A 20,819-nucleotide genomic window follows, 5' to 3' on the forward strand; every position below is an offset into this window, starting at 1 on the left:
TTGTGTAACTAATGTGATAGAGGGAAAACAAGCTTGTTCTGGTGAGGAATTCATTGCATGCCCTTGAATTCTATGCAGTCCCAATCTTTTTTTCTAGAAGAGAACTCTGTTGTTTATTTGTGTGTGGAAATGTAATCTCCCAAATTATTTCAAGACTCACAGCTTTTGAAGGCGGCCAGTCATCCCCCTTTGGATCTTCTAATACTTTACCGGAGGAAAACAGGAGTAAAATCCATCTTACGGTTTCACCTCAAATGAGAAATGGGTCATGCATAGAAACACCTCAAAATGTTGCTTGTGTTGTACTTATGAAATTTACAAGGTGCATACGTTCTGGATTATTAGGGATGGTCCTGGGAAACCAGTCTTTGTCCTTAAGTCCCAAAGAAAGTCTTTGGTAGGAATCCTTTCCCTCTACTCAGCACTGGTGAAGCCATGCCTGGAGTACCGTATCTGAGGTCCCTCGTCCAAGAGAGATATGGTGCTACTAGAGAGAATCCAGTGAAGGGCTGTGAAGTTGACCAAGGAACTGGACCATCTCTCTTGAGGAAAGGCTGGCAGAGTGGGGACCATTTAGCCTAGAGAAGAGAAGGCTCAGAGAAGGTCTAATCAATGTATATAAATACCTGAAGAGCAAGTGTAAAGAAGATGGAGCCAGGCTTGTTTCAGTGGTGCCCGGTGACAGGTCAAGTGACTTTCCAACCAAAAATCAAAACTGGAGCCCCAAGCTCAACAGTAGGGGCTTCCAGAATTAGAGGTTCAATTCCAAAACTTCAGGATTTTGGCTACAAACATCAATTTATGATCTTTTTCCTATGTGCAAATTCAAATAAAAATAATTTCACGTAACTATCTAGTTAAGGAATTTTATATTATTTTTTCTTGAAGAAAATTAGACTTTGAGAATAGATTTTGTGTTTTTTTAGTATGTAATGGAATGTTTGCTGTGAAACCTAATAGCTTTAATAGTTTGTTTTCTTCAAAGAACAGCAGGCTTTGGAGTACATGCTGGAGCATGACAACTGAGGTTCATTCTCCATTCACACTTGATGAGGCAACAGTGTTCTTGCTTTAAAGATTGAAAGCAATGTAACACTGAAATGATATAATGTATACTGTTCAGATAAATTATTACAGCAACCCAAATCTCTTGAATAGATTAACTCACCAAGCTAATGTACTTTCTGAATAAGGCATTCTCCTTTTCTGAATACAGTATGTTGAAGGACTGATTGGGTTTTTTTCCAAAACTTTGGATTTTAACTTCAAAATCAAGTTGTCTTCTTAGCTTATTCTTAGACTTACATGGTGCCATGTTTGTTTTGTTTATACTAAAGATAAATCCATCTACTCTTTGTAATCTCCAGATGATCTTTAAGGGCATAATCAGTTTATTTCCCTCCATTAAAGAGCTTGTGACTTAATAGGACCTAAATTATGTCATAATTAAACTAATCAGTACTCCTATGAACCTCTAGCTCAAGTAGCTTTTGACTGTCTATCAGTCAAAATGGCATTTCTTACAGCAGAAGTAATTGCTAGGACAAGGAGTGAGGTAATTACTCCATTGACCATTTCATTTTATGCCATGGTTCACAAGGAGAAAGTCCCAGTTAAGCTCTGTCCAGCTTTTCATGTTAAGTGAACTCTAATTGTCAAATGTGTAAAAGTCTGGAGGGAAGATTCGTGTTCAAATCTTAAACAGATCAGCAGGAGAGAGGAGAGAGAATGATCTGATTTTTCCTTGAGGAAAACTGTTTTCTGGGTAGTTCTAGAGCTGTTCTGAAACATGTGTTATACCAGGCTGGAAGATCTTTGAGGGATTTATTGTCAGATCTTCATTTCAAGTTCTTCTTTACTGAGAGCTTTGTGTGTCATCTTTTTAAAAAATATCTTTTGCTTGGATTTGGTTTGATAAAATTAAAATATTTTAGGAATATAGAATAAAATATTACCTGGATTCAGTTTTGAAATGGGACTAGAGTGTGCCTATCGGTTAATATGCCTGCATACCATTGAAAACTTTATTTTTTCCAATTAAAACTACATTAATAGAAATACCAAAAATATCCAATCAGAATTGAATATCTGAAACAGACTAGAAGTTGATTAAAGTAGATCAACGCAGCAAGGAGCTACAGGCTTATGAGCGTGCCTTCATGCATCGTGCTTTTCATAGCCAGCAGTCACATCACCTTCTGATCTGATTCTGTCAGCACTCACAGGCAGGGTCAGCTCAGGTCAATACTTAAATGAGGAAACATCTTGGTGCTGTAGAAAATGCTTTTCCTGATTTGGTAGTTGGCTCTTCTTCTCAGAACTGATACAACAGCATGAAGGTCTAGGACAACATCAGAGAACAGGAAGTATAACCAAAGGCTTAATAATGTTTGATCTTTAAAAAAATTAAGGGATTTTTCTGTAGAAATTGTGAGGTCTGCCCTAATATTTTAACTTTTCCAAATTGCAGTCAGAGCAATTAAGATTCTGCTTACCTATGTTTTCAGTGTTTTATTTTGTTAGTCCTCCTTTTCATATAGGTAGGAAAGTAGATTGTATTGCTGGCTGCTTTTTAACAGCATGATGAAATTCACTTACTATTGTGTTTACAAAGTTATGATAGTGATAGACCATAGCTTAGCATGTTTCAACAGAAGAATTCTTTTGAAGTGTTTGTCTGAAGTGAAATGTTTGGGTTTTTTTAATGCAAAATCTAAAGTTTTGGATAAGACATAAAATAAATTTCATTTTTAAATGTTAACTACTTAAGAGTTGATTTTTTTTTCCCCCTTTCTAAGTGTTTTAGATTGAAAAACATAGTATACTAATTCTGTCTGACATATCAAAAATTAGTTTAGATTTTACCGTGATTATTAACAGAAGCACTGTAAGCTTTTTTTAAAAAAATACATCAGTTGAAACAAAACCTGAAATAATTATAAAACCTTCCAAAACAACAACAATCATAAAAAGTTATTTCTAGTTTTATGTCGTATACAGCTTTTGTTTTTTTAAAGTTTAAGCTGACATTGGCATAAAACTGAAAAAGCCAGGAGAATTTAGTTTTACACTTCGTAATATCTCAAGGGGTTGTTTTACTTCAAAATGTAGTTTACCCAGTTTTTCAAAATATTATATCACTTGTAGAGTTAATATTTGTGATTTAGGACAGCACTTTTGTCTAGCATCAAGGACTTGAAAAGAAAAATAATTTGTTACTCATGAAAGTGGCAAAGCTGTCTAATCTGTATTGATAAGGATCAGTCAGATGCTCAATTTAAAATTTAGATTTCTTAAGTTACATTTAGAATTATGCTGTTATAGTATTGGCAAGGAAATTGCTTTATGCACAATATATTTATTTGAGTTTGAATAATTGTTACTTTCGGTACTTCCACATGGTAGACCAAGTTACTGAGCACTTAAAATAACCTGAAAAGAAAAATTAAGTATCATTTCCTTTGAACTTATGTGGCAGAAAGTGAAAGTTCCCCGGCTACCTTAATAATTCAGTTGAATGTTTAACGTAGATGCTATTGAATGTTCTTTTCAAAATACATAGTCAAGATTTTCTGCACAGTGAGGTTCTGATGTGAGTGCCATCTGGTGTAGTATGAATTTCCCCAGGCGCATCAGTGAAGCACCTTAGAGGATGTTACAGATACATATAAATTACTTGCATTGGGACACATTGCTCTGGTTACACCAGTGGCTAAAGGAGACTTTCATTTCTACAAGAAATAACCAATGTCCTTATTTGCATTGCTGTTGTAGTTATTAAGATAATAATAGACTTTGAAAATGCAGTGCTTGATTTGCACAAAAAAAAGTCATAATCAGCCAAGACTGCCTTAACTCTTGGTGGTAAAAGGTACAATTTGAATTTTTAATCTGGGCTTATAACGAAACATAAATATTAGTTCTATATTGCAAAAGATACAAACCACAAAGAATTGCAGCGTGTGCACCATCTGATATCGCATCCTTGGAATATTTTTGGTGTTGACCACCTTTACTTCCATTTCAAGTTCTTGTCTTTCTGCTTAAATTTTGGTCATGAAAATGGCAAAAATGATATCAGCATTACTAAGAGAGAGGACAAACTGATACTTGTTAGTAGCTGGTGTCAGTTGACCGAAATCACTTTTGGAGGTGTCTCCATCAGCCTGTGATCATGAGGAAAATCTGTCCTTTGAAGGCGCCGTCCTGACATACCTATTATTTTGGCGATGGGTAAGATATTCCCCTTCCTTTATGCTGCATTTAAAGCAAGTTGTCTTTGCCTGACAATTTTTCTTAGAAAAGCAGTTTTTATTCTTTTGCCTAGCTGCTAGAGGATACCTGTATTATTAAATCTCTAGAGAAGTATTCTTCTTCTTCAGAATAACTTTCCTTGGCCTAGTTGAAAAAGACTTTCCTTTAACTGGAAATCCTCAGTACTGTTGAGAGGCTTCCTGGATCTGTAAGATGGTGCCTGATGCTTATCCTGCTATGAAAGCCCTGGGTATTCAGATGTTATTTCAAAAGATAGAGTGGACAACCCTTCCACCTGTTTTTTCACAGTTTTCTAATTTCATGGCACTGCTTGATCTTCCAAGCATTTTCAGGAGTTTTCTTTATACTCTCTATTGCTTAAGCCTGCAGACATGATGGATCAAGACCCCTATCTGTATGCCCAGATCAGTCTGATTCTTTTGCTTTAGAAACATGTGTTACTTCCAGTCATTTTAGTCAAAACAAAACCAAAGTACTTCCATCCTAACAGCCATGTCCAGCTCCTTATTGCTTAAATATTCGTGCTTATTGCTTAAAAACACTTTGAGAAGTGTATTTGAGGACTCACTTTTTTGGAGGTATCTTGGTGTCATTTTTCTGTGGGTTAGCGTTGTTTTGCATAAGAATGATGTTCCTATGCTGAAAAGCAGTGGATTCATACAATGAAAGTAGTAACTCCTCTTGAGCTGTGAATTGAAATGCCTCTTTTTCTGAGCTGAGGTAAGCCAGTTTGTTCACAGGATTTTTTTTTTTACTTTAGACCATCTAAATATAAACAGAATGATTAGGTTTTGAGATAGTAAGTGGAAATAAAAGAATCTTACATGTACGCTTTCAATTAGTTCCAAGAGATTTCTCTGCATTTGATTCAGCTAACAAACTGCTGGGATGAATATCCAGTCATTAGAACCAGGACCTTCAGAAAATCGTCACCTATGCATCCTTCTAGAACAACCTGTGTCTAATCAGTGGATGGTGGGTAGGATTTTTGGCTGGCACTGGACACCTGAGCAGACCCCGGCATTCTGTTCAGATTTGAACTTTCTTCTGCACAAGGATTGCTGTGACTTTAGTGGATGTTCCTTGGACCACTGAATTGAAGAGTCAAGAGAAATGGGTCCAAAGAGTTAGTGATGTAACTTTGGAGGAAATAATGTCATTTTGAGCAGTGTTTGGCTTTATAGGTACCACAAGTGGTACTTCCACTGATGGTTTAGCCAGATCTGTGACAGACAACTTGCAGGGAAATTTTTCATTTGCCTTTTACATTGTGTTGACTATAGGATGTACTGTAATTCAAGCTTCCCTTGCCTTCATACAAGCTATATTGATTAAATATTTAACATAAAATTATCTGTAAAAAAAGTGCTTGATTCAGGTGAAAAATTCAGCTGAGCAGAACAGAAACAAAACTGAGGCAAAGAACCAGACCTAAAAATAAAGCAAAAGTGTCCAAGCTGAAAATCATGTTTATAAAGTGCTCATGATTATAGTAAAATCACTCTGTTCTTACCTCTAGCTCACACTTTTCACTTCTGATTATATATTTTATTTTTTTCTACCAGAATTGCAGAATGAAATTTGTAGATATGGCATAGTTTTATAACAATATTCTAGAAGAGTAGGTGTAAAAGAATTGTTTTACTGCTTTACTTCTTTCTGCTTACGTGGTCCATTTCTTGTGACTAAATCTAGTTGGATATAATGTTAAAAATAACAGTAACCCTTCAATTTGCTGAGTTACAGGTGCCTGAAAACATTACACATACATACAATCGGGAAAAAAACCCAAAACCTACTTAACAGTAGAAGTCACTTAAAAATACTTACATGTTTTAGATATTTAAGGTGAGTGGTGGTGAAGTGCCTTCATTATATCGAGATAGTATGCACACAGAATGAGTGGATTAATTTTATGTTTTGGTTAGCTGACAACTGTATAAACCTTCTCCTGACTTTTAGAACTGCGTTAATCCTCATTCCCTGTTTATAATCCCTCTACAAGAGCAAGCAAGGTGATTGATGCTTTATCTTAGATCAAGACAAGGCATCTGACAGCATTTGGAAATTGCCTCAAGATTTATAGCGGTGAGTGTGACATTTAGCTAAGCAGTCATCCAGAGTACTCAGGGAAATAACAGGAAAATTTGAAGAACTGGTAAATGTTTGGTTTGGTGGTTTTTTAGATCGATGTTGCACTTCAGATGATATTTGCATTTTTAGTTACCAGTTCGTCTTTCACTTACTGCTTTATGAATTACTGCTGCTTCTACCACAAAAATTAATGCCATAAAAATGAATAGTCTTTGGAATATTTTTCAGTAATAAATGAATTTTAAAATAATTGTGAATTTATATTTTGCTAGTTACAGCATATGCTTATGATAATGAATATACATTACATGACTGTTCCCAATGAGGTAAACTGGATCAGTATTCTTGAGATAAACACAATTTTAGAGCAGAAGAGTTGTATTTTCTTGAAAGTGCTGCTCATGAATATTCTTTATCCATCATCTTCTTTTTAGTGGCTTTTAGTAACTAACTTCATGAGCCCACGTGTGCAACAGTTTTCATTGCCTACCAAATACACATTGACCTTGGAGTCCTTGTAGTATTCTTACATTTTCCCATGCTGCTTTTCTGTTATGTTTATGGTTCTGGTATGTGTGGGGAGCTGTTTATTTTAGCAGACAGTATTTCATGTAAATACCTCCGTGGCCTCCATCAAATTTTTTTATAGTTTTTCTAAACAATGGTTCAGATGTTGTTCCAACTTGTAAGTGGTGCCTTGGCTCATTTCACCATTCTGGGCATGAAGTTAGATGCTGGGATGGTAAATTTGAGACAAGTGTTACAGATGTCCTTAGCTTTGCTTTTCTGTAGGAGAACACCTCTGAGTTGGCAAGATAAAGATTGACTTAGTGTTCTGTTCTGCTCTAAACCTTCTTTGGTTGGTAATGAAGTACAGTCCATTGAAGCACAGAGCATTGTGCTTATCTCAGCCTATTTCACTAACAGCTCTGCCACTGCTTTCTTCCCACTATTCCTTATTTTAAGCCAACTGCTAATTTTATCAGGGTGACCTTTCTGTATAAAATAAGAACCTTTCAAAAGTTGTCACTAATTATTCTGTGACTCCACTCCTGAATATTCAGATGTTAAGTTCTCACATAGTCAGTTAGGTTTTTCATAATATATCCCATAGGAGAGAAGACTGAATTGATGTTTAATATACTTGTTCAGAAATATGAAAGAAAATTGTACAATCTGTGATTTTTTTTCCTAATGTAATATTAGAAGATATAGTGTAAATTTCTACAATAATAGAAGATTAATCTTGTTAAAAACTGTGTATCTCTTGTGGAGAAGCATCAAACAGTAATGACTGGATAAAGGGTTGTTTGAAGGTTTTTATCATGATAGTGAAAGATTGTACCTCAAGCAAGTTTTTTTTTTGTTAACTTGAGGTCAGAAGCATCCAAAATAACCTTTTTCTGGAAAGAAATTTTTGAAATTTTCCTGTCTAAAAGATTTGAAGTAAATGATTCTTTGACCTTTAAATTATTTGTCCTGTGTATTTCTAATTTGGCAAACAGTGCAATGAGCATGCATAAAAAATGAGCGATTGTAACTGTGATAGGGATTTTTGTCATTCACTTTCCCTTTTTAGCCTGTATTTCATTGCAAACTTTATTCTAAAGTAAATGTTCTGATTTTACAACCATGCTTGTCTCAGTGTTCACATAATTAAGTGGCTACAGCATGATAATCTTTACTTCTGCTAATTAAGTTAGCTTGTAAAATGGTTAGAATGGGAAATCGGTATTTTCACTTTAATTTTAGGCCACCTCAGTTTTTTGATCTATGATAATTTTTTAGGTTTGCATACTTTTCACCAGTTGTATTCAGGAGTGAAGAAGTGGTTTCTAACTTTGTGACTGACAGATACTAACCATATTATTTAAGAGTGCTTCCTGATTTGTTAAGGGATCCCTTTTGGGTCATCAAATGTAGTTGCCAAGAGGAGGTGAATAGCTGGGCTGCCTCCTCCTTACGTTAGGGGCAGCTATTGAAGTACCTCTTCTCTCCATAGGTCTTGCTCTTCTATATTTTTTTCCTCTTCCCCCCTCCTTCTGCTTTTTTGTTGCTGGTACTAGGGAGGTTATGTTTGACACTTTGTATCTAATAATGGTTTAAAGAATGATTCTAAAGTCCTTGCATTGTCTAATGAGGAAAGAAGGAAGTTGGATATTTTTTTAGGTGGGATTCCATTCCTTTATTATCTCCAGGCTTTAGTACGTCACGTTATTGTACGACCAGTTGTTATAATCAGAATTGCTTCTTTTATATTAATAGCTAGTAAAAGATAATAGGACTTTGTCTTAGCAAATTTATCTCCAAGTCATTTTGGAGTATATGTTATTTCTGACTTTTCTGTGAGAAGAGTTTTGCTAGGCAAATGCAAGTAATTTTGCTGCCTTCTCGTTCAAGGGTCATGTTAGAAAAGAAACTTTCCTCAGAGTGAAAACCTGGTGATGAAAGTGTTAAGATCACATAGAATTTGGAAAAAAACCTAGCACCCCTCTCAGTCAAAACATGAGGTCTCCTATTGGGACTTGCAAAATCATTCATATTTGAAAAGAAGGGGAATATCTTTCGTTCTAATTTCTTTGCTAGAGATGGTAACTCTTTCACTGGAAAGCTTAAGTCAGTCCCTTCCTTGGCAGTGGAGGAAATGACTATGCAATACAAAAATGGGCATCTGCATAAAGTGGTATACAGTTTGCAGAATCTTTTTCCTCAGTTTTGTTTGATGAGCTGGGAACTTTGCACCAGCATTAACTGTGCTCACTCTTTTTCCTTTTCTTTGAAGTTCATCTGCTCTTCCCCCTGCCTTCTGCTGAGTTTCAGAACAGATAGGAGCCCAAAGTGATTTTTAAGGTCCTCTAGATTGCTTAAAAATGTTGCTTGTTAATATAAAACCATTCAGATTTGGGGTGGGTGGGGGGGGTGGGGTGGGGATATGGAACAGTAATGACGTAAGCTGTAGCTGGGAGTAATTAATGTACAGTTTTAGTCCACCTTCCCTGTCTCCAGTTCAGACTCTTACTTTAAAGTTGGATGTTTATATAATTTAAGGAAATATGGAAAGCTATATATATAAGGAATATAGAAAGCTGTATTTGACACTATTGATGCTATGACAGTAACTGTATGGAAGACCCAGTAGTGATGCTCCATCATGAGTACTGCTTTGTTTTGTCTACGGGAAGTAAGTGTGCTCTGACTTGATCTGTTTAAACTTTGATGAGAGATATTTGCTGATTAGAGCTCTTTCTGCTTTAACAACTTCAATAGTGTGACAGAAATGGTTCACAGTTTTTCCTGTCATACTTTCTGGGGAAATATGGATAAATGAAAGGAAATAAGAAAATATCCACAACTGTATGTAAAAAATATCTGTAAACATACAATGAAAATATTTTTTTTTTGTCTCTTTACTCATGGAAACAATCACACACTTGAAATTAACTCTTAATAGGTATCTGAGATGCTGTTATTTCACTGCGGTACTCTTTTGTGCATTTTTACTGGTGCCCTAGTTTTATGAAGATCAGGAGTAGTCACATGAATATATTCTTGGATATTCATTGTTGCTAAGGAAACATCATCTTTAATACTGTATCCTTGTCTGCAGCTTGTCTGTATTAATCAATGCCTGTTAATGGCTCAGCACAAACCCAAGTAAAGATGGAAAAAAATCTTCATTTTTTTAAATTAAAAAGTAGTTTATTATAGACTACTCTCCTTCAGGATCCCCTGCCACTACAGACCTCACACAAATCGGATGGTCATGTCCATGTCTCTGGTTTCATCCCAAGCAGACACAGTATGGACAGTTTTTATACTTTTTTTCATAGGCTGCCATTACTATATAATATCAGTAGTCTAACATAGGTATTGTACAGTGCATGGATCTGGTCAAAATGGTGGGAATGCTTATGTGCTGCCATAGAAGAGAGAAAGAACCTTTTCTGTACAAAGTATAAAAGAGGAGCTTGAATGCACTAAATTGAGAAACATACCCCTTTTAAGTATGCTGTTAAAATTGTACTACGCTATTTCAGCCTGATTTGACTATGTCTAGGAAAAGACCTGTCAGTCAGAGATATCAGTAGAAATCTGTTTTCTGCAGGTCTATTTGGTTTTGTTGCAATAGCGACAGGCAGATTTTTTAAATTTTCTACTTCTGAACTCTTCTGAGAAGTAACAGATTTTATATCCAATTTCAAAATTAACTTGACTTAGCAGTTTGTTAGCCTAGTTCCTGCTTTGTTTCAAGGTCACATTTGCCTTTTGGACATTTTCCTTCATATCTGCCTCTTCAGAGACACTACGTTATATCTAACATCTGCTCTTAAAGCCCAGGTCAGAAAGGCCAGAGGCAAGCAAGGAAGCCTGAAGAACTTGCCTCATTAGGAATGTTTGTTTCCTTTTTTGGACAAGCAGCAATATCTCGTTCATCAGCTTAGTCATCCTCAAGGAAGAGAAAAGATACCAGGCAGAAGTTTACAGTCTAGCTGTGTGGGCTAGATGCAAGCAGAGCGTCAGCAGCCTAACCTGGATAGGTCATCCCAGCTTTTATTACTGGGGCAGTAAAAGGAACCTGAGTTCTGTCCTGAGTGCAGAGCTTCTCCTTCCACTAAGCAATATCCTCCTTCTCTGTAGGAGAAAAAATGCAAGGAAACCAATGTGAGGTGGACAGTGTACTTAAGTCTACAGAGCCCACACCAACAGATTTGGAAGCTGTCTTAAGAGCTAAGCTGCACTCGTGCTTTTCTGCCTGTCCTTGGGGACTGAGTGGGTGGTTAGTAGGCAACTACTTCAACTACCATCTCGGTAGTTGTACACTGTTAACACCTCGGTAGAGGTGTCTTGGAGATCTTACTAGGGATATCCAGACAACTCTGCTCTCATTGCTTGATCCTGTTGCCCATGAGCCAACACGGTCTCTGTATGGCAAATGTTTATGGTTATCCATATCCAGGCACCCATTCTAGTTATATTTTTTCTTTCTGCCCTAAGAAGCTGTTTACAATGCATTGCTTGGGACTATTTTAATAATGGAAGTTCCTGAATGTGAGTTGTATCAATACTTTTACTTTAGAGGTTAGACCAAGATACTGTATTTTTGTATTAATTTCCATGCCTGTAATAGTTACTTAATCACTCGTAGTCCAATCAAAGAATTAAAAAAGTCCTTCATATTGCTTAAAACTGGAGTCTAATCCTTGAATTTTGATCAGGACTCAAAATTTCAGACCTGGAATTCTGCATGGTGCCCTGTGGGTGTAATCGTAGCAAAGGCTTGCATATTAAGGAAGAAGCATCTTCTTATCGGTCACAGTTCAGATAAAAATAATGTAAATAAGAGTGTCAGTTCCTTTTCTTAGTGTTGATAATAGAAATTGCAGTCCCTTGACTCTTTCCATGCTTCCCTTTTCCATTTGTCCTGATAGCCAGTGAGATAAAATACATTAACCGATCCTTCGCAACTTGGTCTGGAAGAAATGATGAGGGAAGGTGTTTTCAGGTAAGGATTTCCTCAGCCACTGTGAATACCTCTGCTCTTCAGTTTCCCTAAAATCCCTCCATATTGGCGTTTTTGAAAAAGAAAAAAAAAAAAAAAAGCTTGCATTTTCTTCTACTTCCAGTGACTGTCTAGAGTAGCAATTTACAGTAGAGACTGAAATGATAGGGGAATGGCGTTAGTAATTCTACAGCATTATCTGTTGTGACTAAAATACAGGCTTTGGATCTTAATATGTGCTGCATTATCCAATATCAAGGCAGAATTTGACCTTGGTTGTTTAAGTCAGTATTTTATATCATGATATAGAAAGAACTAATACTATGATATTACTATGGTTAGTAGTTGACATTTATTAATTAGAAAGAGAGGAAACGTTCTCTATATTCACCTAATATGCTTCAAGTGGGTTTAATTGGCACGCCTGGGCTAGGACAGTGTTTTCCTGGCCCTTGGTAGTGCATTTACCATTGTCCTTTCCATCTCTGATGCATTGCATTTGTCACTTTTGGTCTTTAAAACCATGCTAAGCTAATTTTTGGTTGCTGGCGTGTTTTGTAAAGTGTGGCATAGGGTTGCTTTTGCATGTGTGTGCATCCAGGCTGGGTGGTGCCTGAGCATTTTTCAAAGTCACAGTTGTGGGGTGATTTTCACCTTCTGAACCTGCACAATGCACCAATAGCAGAGTTAAGTACAGGATTGAAGAGTCATGAATCAGTCATAAGACTGCTGTGTTTTTACTTTTTCTCTGAGTTTCAGTCTCTGTCTTCCCTGCTCCCCCCACTGCTTATTCTTTTCACTTACTTTCTTTTCTTCAATTTTATTGTCCACGTGGTCTTATCTCTCCCCCTCTGTGGTGGCATTGTAAAAACTAGGCCATTTTGAACACAGCATTTTCTCCCCCTACAGATGCTTTTCTTTTTTCTCCATGTGTATGCCATCTGCCTGCGTGTGCTCTGGGAGATGGGCAGGTGTTGGTCAGCATTAGGTGGCAGAACTGAAGTGAAATGTATTAAGTTTTTCATGCCAGCTCTTCTGCATTGCTCTTTAATGATGAAGTTGCCCTGTCAAATAAAGGAGGGCAAGAACCTGAGAAATAACTCTGGAATTGAAGAGAAGCAAAGTGGGGCAACGTTGATTGCTTGATCCCAGTGCTGAGGATAATGCAGAGTAGCGAAGAAGAGGAATTCCCATAGAAAAGTTACAGCTGTCTGTCCAACCTGCCTGCCCTGCACCAGTAGGCTGGGAGTGGGCAAGATCTTGGAAGGGGACATAGCAGGACAGCTGATCCAAAGTGACCAGTGGGATATTCTATACCATATGATGTCTGCTCAGATATAAAAGCTAGGAGTAAGTAGGAGGAAGGGGATGCATTAATTATTTACGACACTTGTCTCCTGGAGCAACTGCTAAGTGTACCAAAGCCCTGCTTCCTGGGAAGTGGCTGAACATCGCCTGCTGATGGGAAGGACAGAATAACATATTTTGTTTTCCTTCACTTCTGTGTGCACGCCTTTTGCTTCATTAAACTGCCTTTATCTTGACCCACAAGTCGTCTTTTTTTCCCGTCTTATTTTCTCCCTCCCTCTTCTGCTGAGGAGGAGAGTGATAGAGCAGCTTGGTAGGCACCTGGCACCCAGCTAAGGTCAACCCACCACGGAGGTCCAGAGATTTTTACCTTTTGTAGAGAGTTTGAAGTTAAAGGTTCCTCTGAGTTGTGCATGTGGAATACATCAAGAAATATTAAAAAGCTATATTTAAGTAGGGGAGGGAAATGTATTGCATAATGTAGTATGAAATACTAAGCAACTTCTAACATGGCTTTCTCTTGCTGCTTTTTTTTTCAATATATATATAAAAAAAAAGTATCGATCTTTTGAGATAGATCTTTCTTCTGGTCATTTCCTGATTAGCTTTATTCTGGCTATTTCTTCTATGTTTATAGACTCCCCTTGTCTTCACCCTTTGAACTTCATTTATCAAGATCTGTGTTCAGGTGTCAGATCATCTTACTGTTGCAAAGTGCTTAACCTTTTTCCTTTCCAGGTGATGTTGAGAGGATAAATAGATACAGTATATATTGTTAGTGGTTCTGTCCTCTAGTTTCTCAAGATCATTACTCTGTGGTATTTCTCACGTGATTTTGGACTGCTATACCTAGTCTGTATAGAATGTTATGAAGTAGCTTGTTAGGGTTTCTGTTAAAATATATTCTTTCTTCCTTTTCTTATTATGAAATATGAATCTACAGATCTCATGTCCTCCCTTGCAGCTTGCTTGCATAAACAAAAAGTACCTTGCTGACTAGCATGCTTTCTAGCTTGATCCCAGATTTAACAAAACAGTTGTGCTGGTGCTCTGCGGACTTTGAAAGATGAAAATGCTAACTATAAGAAAATTCTCTACAGTGTCAAAAATGTGAAAAATTATTAATTATTCAAAATCAACTATTCCCAATTGTTCTTTATTAAAGTTAAGATATTTAAATTAATCTTAATCTCACTTCAGTTTAGTCATCTGAAGTTGACATAACATCTAGTCTAAGCTAGTCATGCTTTGGCTTGCTGTACAATCAGCAGAGAGATAACTTCAGAAGGCTATTCAATCCCCTCATAAAAAGGACGTCATATAGTATGTGGAATGAAGTACTTACGGAGATGCATCTCTCTCCATTGACGATAGGTGCCTAGATAACTAAACACCAACTTTTGTTGTCCATCCTTTGTGGTTTTAAATGTTAAAAGAACAGAGAAAGAAAGGGAAAACAGGTATTTTTTAGTGCATATAATAAACCCTGTATTTTGGAACAGAGGATTAGTGGCTATTCTGCAGGTAGTTTAATTGGAGAAGGCTTGAAGGTTCAAATTCAAGAAAGGTGGTGGCATGTACTACTGTATCAAGGGAATTTTACAGCTATTGTGGAATCTGTGATACAAAATTACTTGTTAGTATCTAGTATCATTGAGAAAATATTGTAAAATAATTTTAAAGGAAAAATATTAATGCAACCAACTAGGCAAATGTAAAAGTTTCATGCAAAAATATTTTATGTCTTTTTCTTTGGCAGCCTTGCTTTGCATCCTGAACGTGTGTTGGTGGCAACAGGTCAAGTTGGAAAAGAACCATACATCTGCGTGTGGGACTCATACACTGTGCAAACTGTATCTGTTTTGAAAGATGTTCACACACATGGTATAGCTTGCTTGGCTTTTGATTTAGATGGTCAGGTATGTAATGGCTATTCTTTTTTCAAGCACATAAATTGTTTATCTATCAGAAATCTTGTTATGTAGCTTTTTCTTTTTTTAAGGAAGTGTATTGACTCAGGTTTTTTCTGCTTATTCTGAAGTTGAGGAAAAAAGTTGAAATTAGTAGTGACTGACAAATAATCACATTTGGCAAGAACATTATAACTTCAAAAGAGTTTGAATGAAGATGCGATGTTAGGGAGGTTCTTGTGTTCTGTGAGCCACAGTTTAGGGTTACACCAAATGGTTAGAGATAGTGGACCTCCCCTGTGCAGGGGCATGTCTTGTGCACAAAGTGATGGTAGTCCCATAGTGTTACTCATCTTGGACTCTGAATGTCTTCAGGCAGTATCCCCTTCTCTATCACTCATTTTGCACTTGTTGATGGCTCTCCACATTTTGATTGTTTGTTCAGACTCATGTATCCTGGATCTAAGAGTCAGGAAAAAGGTTCTATTGGATTATAATTTTGTTACTTCAAAACATTCAAGAGCAGTAAATAGGTTCTCAGAGCTGCTACTTATAAGGGAGATGATTTTTACCATACACTTGCTCCTGTGAGTAAAGAGGCTTTCTTGATTGACATGTTAGAAATGGAAAATACACATTAGGTAGCAGCTGAAGAAGTATTGGCCATGAAAGTCCTTTCTGCAGTTCTGCTCGCATGGATTTATACAGCACTTCTTCCCTTCCCACTTAGCCTTGCAATGTGATGTTCAGATTTAGCTATGATCTCGGTTCTTTTTGCTTGCTAAAAAGGTCAATATCTGTTACTACTGCTTTCTCAAGTAAGGATGTATTGTAGAGACCAGTTGCTGTCCTTAGTTAAGACAGTATCACATGGAGCTTTATTAAACACAAATAGAGGAAATCCTAGCTGTAACTTGTGGCTGTTAAAACATGCTGTAATTGTTCTCAGGAGGTTTTGAGTTTATTAGAACAGATTTTATCATTTAGATTTCTCATTGTTCAGGGAGTCAGCTTCTTTACAGAACTTAATTTCTACTTGACAGGGGTATCTTTTCTCTATGTTGTTCTTGTCTGTGTAAACTTGCATCACTTCCTCTTGAAGAGCCTTAATAATTTAAGGTCAAAAATATATCTTAGTTAGGATTGAAGTCCCCTAACTCTGTGTTCTAAAAAACACTGTCTGTGATGTGTTTTAGGAGTACCCAGTACTGATTCTTATGTTTAAAGCCATAAATGGTCAGAATTTAAGCTGTCCACTTTTCTCAGCATTTCTGTATGATCACCTTTCTCATTGCATTTTTTTGTGGTTTCAAAGGAATGTTGGATACAGGTTTTTCAAGATCTGCATCTCCAGAATTGTCTCCGTATGGAAATAGAATAGAACACAAATCCAGTTCTGGAAGATCTGCAAAATATCTTTGTTTGCATCTTGCCTATCCTTTTACATCCAAATTTGTCGGAGTCACTGACCAGGTTCTTTTAGAGGGTTCAATGTTTGATATTAAACATACGTATTTGATACATTTGGCATTACATGGGGTTTTGATTTAATAGTGATACAGCAATATACTGAAATCACAACACAAACAATTGCAATATACAGATGAATCACAAGAAAAATGTGGTTCCTATTACTGGTTTGCTTCTATGTGATCACTGTAACGATGCTGGGCGGCATCTCCAGTCACTAGGAAGGAATATGTGGATTGAAGTGAGGTCAAGCTCAAGGTCTCTTGAAAGTTTGTTTTATTAGTTGTTCAGTTTTTATATTTTGTGTTGGGCTGTGCCACAAACACACACTCTCTTTCCCACCCCCAACTAGTCTGGCTAGCTCAGGAAGACGTTATTTATTCTTGATTCACTTCTGTTAATTGTCTTGGGAACCTGATGATTCTCTGGTGCAGCTGTGTTATCTAAACCCAAGATTACCCTACAATCTCTCTGGTTTTGAGAGAAGTTCAGCTTTCTTTATGGTATATTCTTCCCTGAGCTTGCTGGCTTTTTGCTCTTCTCTGAGCTATACTCCACTGTGGGGGTGTCCTGGTTGGTAACAAGTTTTTCTAGTTCTCGGTTCTCCTAAGAACATAATTTAATCTCCCTTTTTGAGAATTCCATGTATCAGCTTCTGTCTGGAAAGGCATCACCCAATTTTTTTGTGATGGATATACATAGTGGTAAAACTATTCTGCATTTATGCCCCTCGTTCTGTGGTACGACTGGAATTGAACTGCTTGGAGGTTTAGCTGGAATTGAAACTGATGTTCCTTCTGAGATGAATTCAAAGTTCCTTCAAAGATGGAATAGGAAGGTTGGACTTTACAGTGTCTGAAAAATGGAAATTGGCATTAATAAATAGAGCATATGGATAGCATTTGTATTTAATTTGTTTCTTTTTCTTCTCATAATCTTGGAGCTTTTCAGACAGTAATTATGTTATTGGGAATAGTTTTCTGACTTTGGGAAAAAAATAATGAAGTTTGGGGTTTGCTTTTATTGTTGCAAACTCACTTTGATAATCTACATAAAAATTGAAACTCAGTTTGTCTTTAATGTGTGCAGGTATTAACTACTGAACAGTGAAAAAACCTTTGTCCTAAAATTTTCATTTATACAGATTAAGATGTCACAATTCATGCATAAACTGAACAAATTTCTCCTGGCTGCTGCTTGCCATGTGTGCTGTATATAATTTTATGTATTAAACTTTATAAATCAGAAATATATTCTTATCTGAGAAGATCTTTCTTCTTTATGATCATGATGTAACTGAAGAGAAGCATCTATGGAAGCTTTGGCATAAGATGTTGTATCTTTAGTTTCCTTCCATATCAAAATGTAGCTACTAGCTCAAATACATTATGAATTTGTTATCAGGCAAAATGGTGACTACCTTTCATTAATGTATTGAGTTAATTTTATTTATTTGTTTAATTTTGACATTTTTAGCGTTTGGTCTCAGTTGGTTTGGACTCAAAAAACACAGTTTGTGTATGGGACTGGAGAAAAGGAAAATTGTTATCAATGGCTCCGGGTCATACAGACAGAGTAAGTATAACTGAAGAATTTGGGTGTCAATACAATTTCAGTTTGTTAAACCATGTCTGTCAATACATACTAAAACTATGTCTGAACAAAAACCAGTTTGTTTTAGAAAATGAATTTGCATAAAGCTTGGATATGTATTAAAGTATGTAAAGATATTTAAGATATTTACCTCTCTTTCAAAAACAGAATGTGTAACTCACTGTTTATTTGTCTATAGTTTGCTGAGACTGTAAGCATGTAGGGGAAGTGCAAAATTAATACACTTCCTAGACCCAAATCCCCATATAGGAAATCAAAATGCAAATAATTATTTAAATTTATCTAGTCTTTAAGTGAACCTTAATGTTGTTTGTACCGTATGTTCTAATTACTGTAGGAAAAAATACCAAACAGAATATGAGCTATAGCAATTTCAGTATTGAATGAGGGGATTATAAAAAGACATCCCAATAGTTCCAATTAAAGCAGTTCAGACTGTTAATTTGCTACAAGTTTTTACTGTTTTAACTGTCCCATACTAGAAAGGCCATCTCTGCTGACATCCTTGGGTTCTTTTATGCAGATATTTGATATTTCTTGGGATTTGTACCAGCCAAACAAGCTCGTCAGCTGTGGTGTAAAACACATCAAGGTAATGAAATAAATGTTAATTCATTAAATATTTAAACTGCAGTTGTTTGTACTCTATAAAATATGTAAAATAGACTCCTAAAAAAGGAATATATAATTATAATATGAAAAGTCTTCTGTAAGAATAGCATTACTTCTTAGGAACTGGAATCATGGATCACACCTGACTACCCTAGACATTTTATAAGATACATATAGTGGAAAACAGGCCATTTCTACTTGAAAGAGTTCATGCCCTGACAGAAGGAATGAAAGAGTTGTTGGTAGCATTGTATGTAATGATCGTAATATAATTTAAAATTTAGGTTGTCTAAAATACACTGTTTGAAATCCCAAATAACAAAAACAGGATGTATATGTTAAGGTGAGTCCAGATACACAAGTTTCTGATTCTTACACAATAGATGTTACACTGCGGAGGTGAAATGAGTTGAAAAACCATTTCTTACAGTTTGAGAGTATGAGGATACAGTGGAAAGAAAGGAAAATGCTTGATCTTTCTTTTAATTCTTTTTTTTTCCCCTGCTGTTCTTCTTACCTTTGTCATTTTGAGCACTCTGTACCTGTTACAGGATTCATAATTTGGCCAGTTAATGTCTTTTTCAAGTAGTGTTTCATAGAAACACTTTGTTTGATCCATGTACCAACTGCCATGCAGAAACAGCTTTTTTTTCAGGTTTAGCTCTTTCAGCAGGATTATCAATGCTTGACTGCCATAAAATATGTTTCCTAAAGTCACTGCCTTTTCCCATGCACTGTCTTCTGTGTTACCACATAACAGCAGTAGATGGCAGCTTGAAAGTTCTGTATTGCTCTTATGTGTAGGTTCCTATAGCGGGGAAAAAATGTGTTGCTTTTTATACAACAAAATTTTAGATTAATATGTATTAATGGTTTATTGAAAAAAAACCGTTCAACACGTTGGCTAGATTGCATACATCTTTGATTTAGCATAATGTTTAGCATGTAATTTACAGATTTCCATAAGCTTGATTAATAATGATCTTTTTTTCTACTTCAAGATCTAAAAGGACCATTATGCCAAGTGAGCTAGTATTTGCCAGCCGTGATTTAGTATATTTAAGGTGGCTTTATGATATCAAAGCATATCTATTTAGATAAGGAAAAGTTTATCTGGGCAACTTTTAAGGTTCTATGAAGCCTTTTTAAATACCAATAGCATTTTAAAAATAATTGGTGTTTCCTTTGAGAAAACATTAAGTAAAAATCTGAATCCTATAGATTTATAGGTGTTTGGATCAGGCAAGAGATTTTGTTGTGCGTTTTTTTTAAGCTATCCCTTCTTGTTCTTTCAGGTATCAATAACTATCATGTTTGTAATACTATTGTATTTTTAACTCACATGTACTAAAATTTGCATTAAACTACTTAAGTTATGTAGATAATTCCAACTGGGCTGATATTGAGGAAATACTTTTTTTAGATATGTTGCCTACTTCGATATTAGAGCTAGGTGTTTGATTTGTGCAGTGATTGTGCAATTACTTCTCAAGCAACTGTGCACTCTGGTTAAAGAAATACTAGTTAAGATACAGGGATTTGTCTAATCAGTATATGGTTATTTCTTAATTACAGTATTGCTGGTACAAAAATCTGTTCATTGTAACTGCTAACATTGTCTTGTATTAATTGAAGTCTCTGCTCAGAATTTCGAATAGATTATTGGTAACAGAGAAACTTGCTGTGAAATATGTGAACATTATAAATAAACATGTATACAGGGAATATGCTGAGACAATGTAAGAGTAACCTGTCAGCAGTGATGAAATAAATCATTTTCACATTTTGCACTGCATTACTCAAGCAGCTTCTTGACTTTCCAGTGTTGCTTGTTTGTGGAGATCTCAGAAACTGTAGTGTAGCTGGATATTTGGTTGGCAGGTATTGTGCTCTCTCAATAGACTTTGCAAGTCTTCAGTTTCAGAGTCATTAGAACATGTTGCATCATCTAGGAGGAAATTCACTCTTATGTGATTGCTTTAATCACATGCTAATGGTTTATTAGAAAGTTCTCAAAAATGTCCACCTTATATGGC

General features: G+C 36.0%; 1 protein-coding gene across 1 annotated transcript in view; it reads left to right on the top strand.

Moving 5' to 3' along the window:
• The window catches only part of EML5 (EMAP like 5), a 110,727-nt gene that overhangs the window by 6,682 nt on the left and 83,226 nt on the right, over positions 1 to 20,819 (top strand). Inside the window, exons 2-4 of the mRNA XM_055715104.1 lie at positions 14,937 to 15,096; positions 18,034 to 18,132; positions 18,695 to 18,763. Of these exons, the coding sequence (XP_055571079.1) occupies positions 14,937 to 15,096; positions 18,034 to 18,132; positions 18,695 to 18,763 (328 nt within the window). The remainder of the gene's footprint in view (positions 1 to 14,936; positions 15,097 to 18,033; positions 18,133 to 18,694; positions 18,764 to 20,819) is intronic.

This window comes from Falco cherrug, chromosome 7 (genome assembly GCF_023634085.1).
Source record: "Falco cherrug isolate bFalChe1 chromosome 7, bFalChe1.pri, whole genome shotgun sequence".
NCBI lineage: Eukaryota > Metazoa > Chordata > Aves > Falconiformes > Falconidae > Falco > Falco cherrug.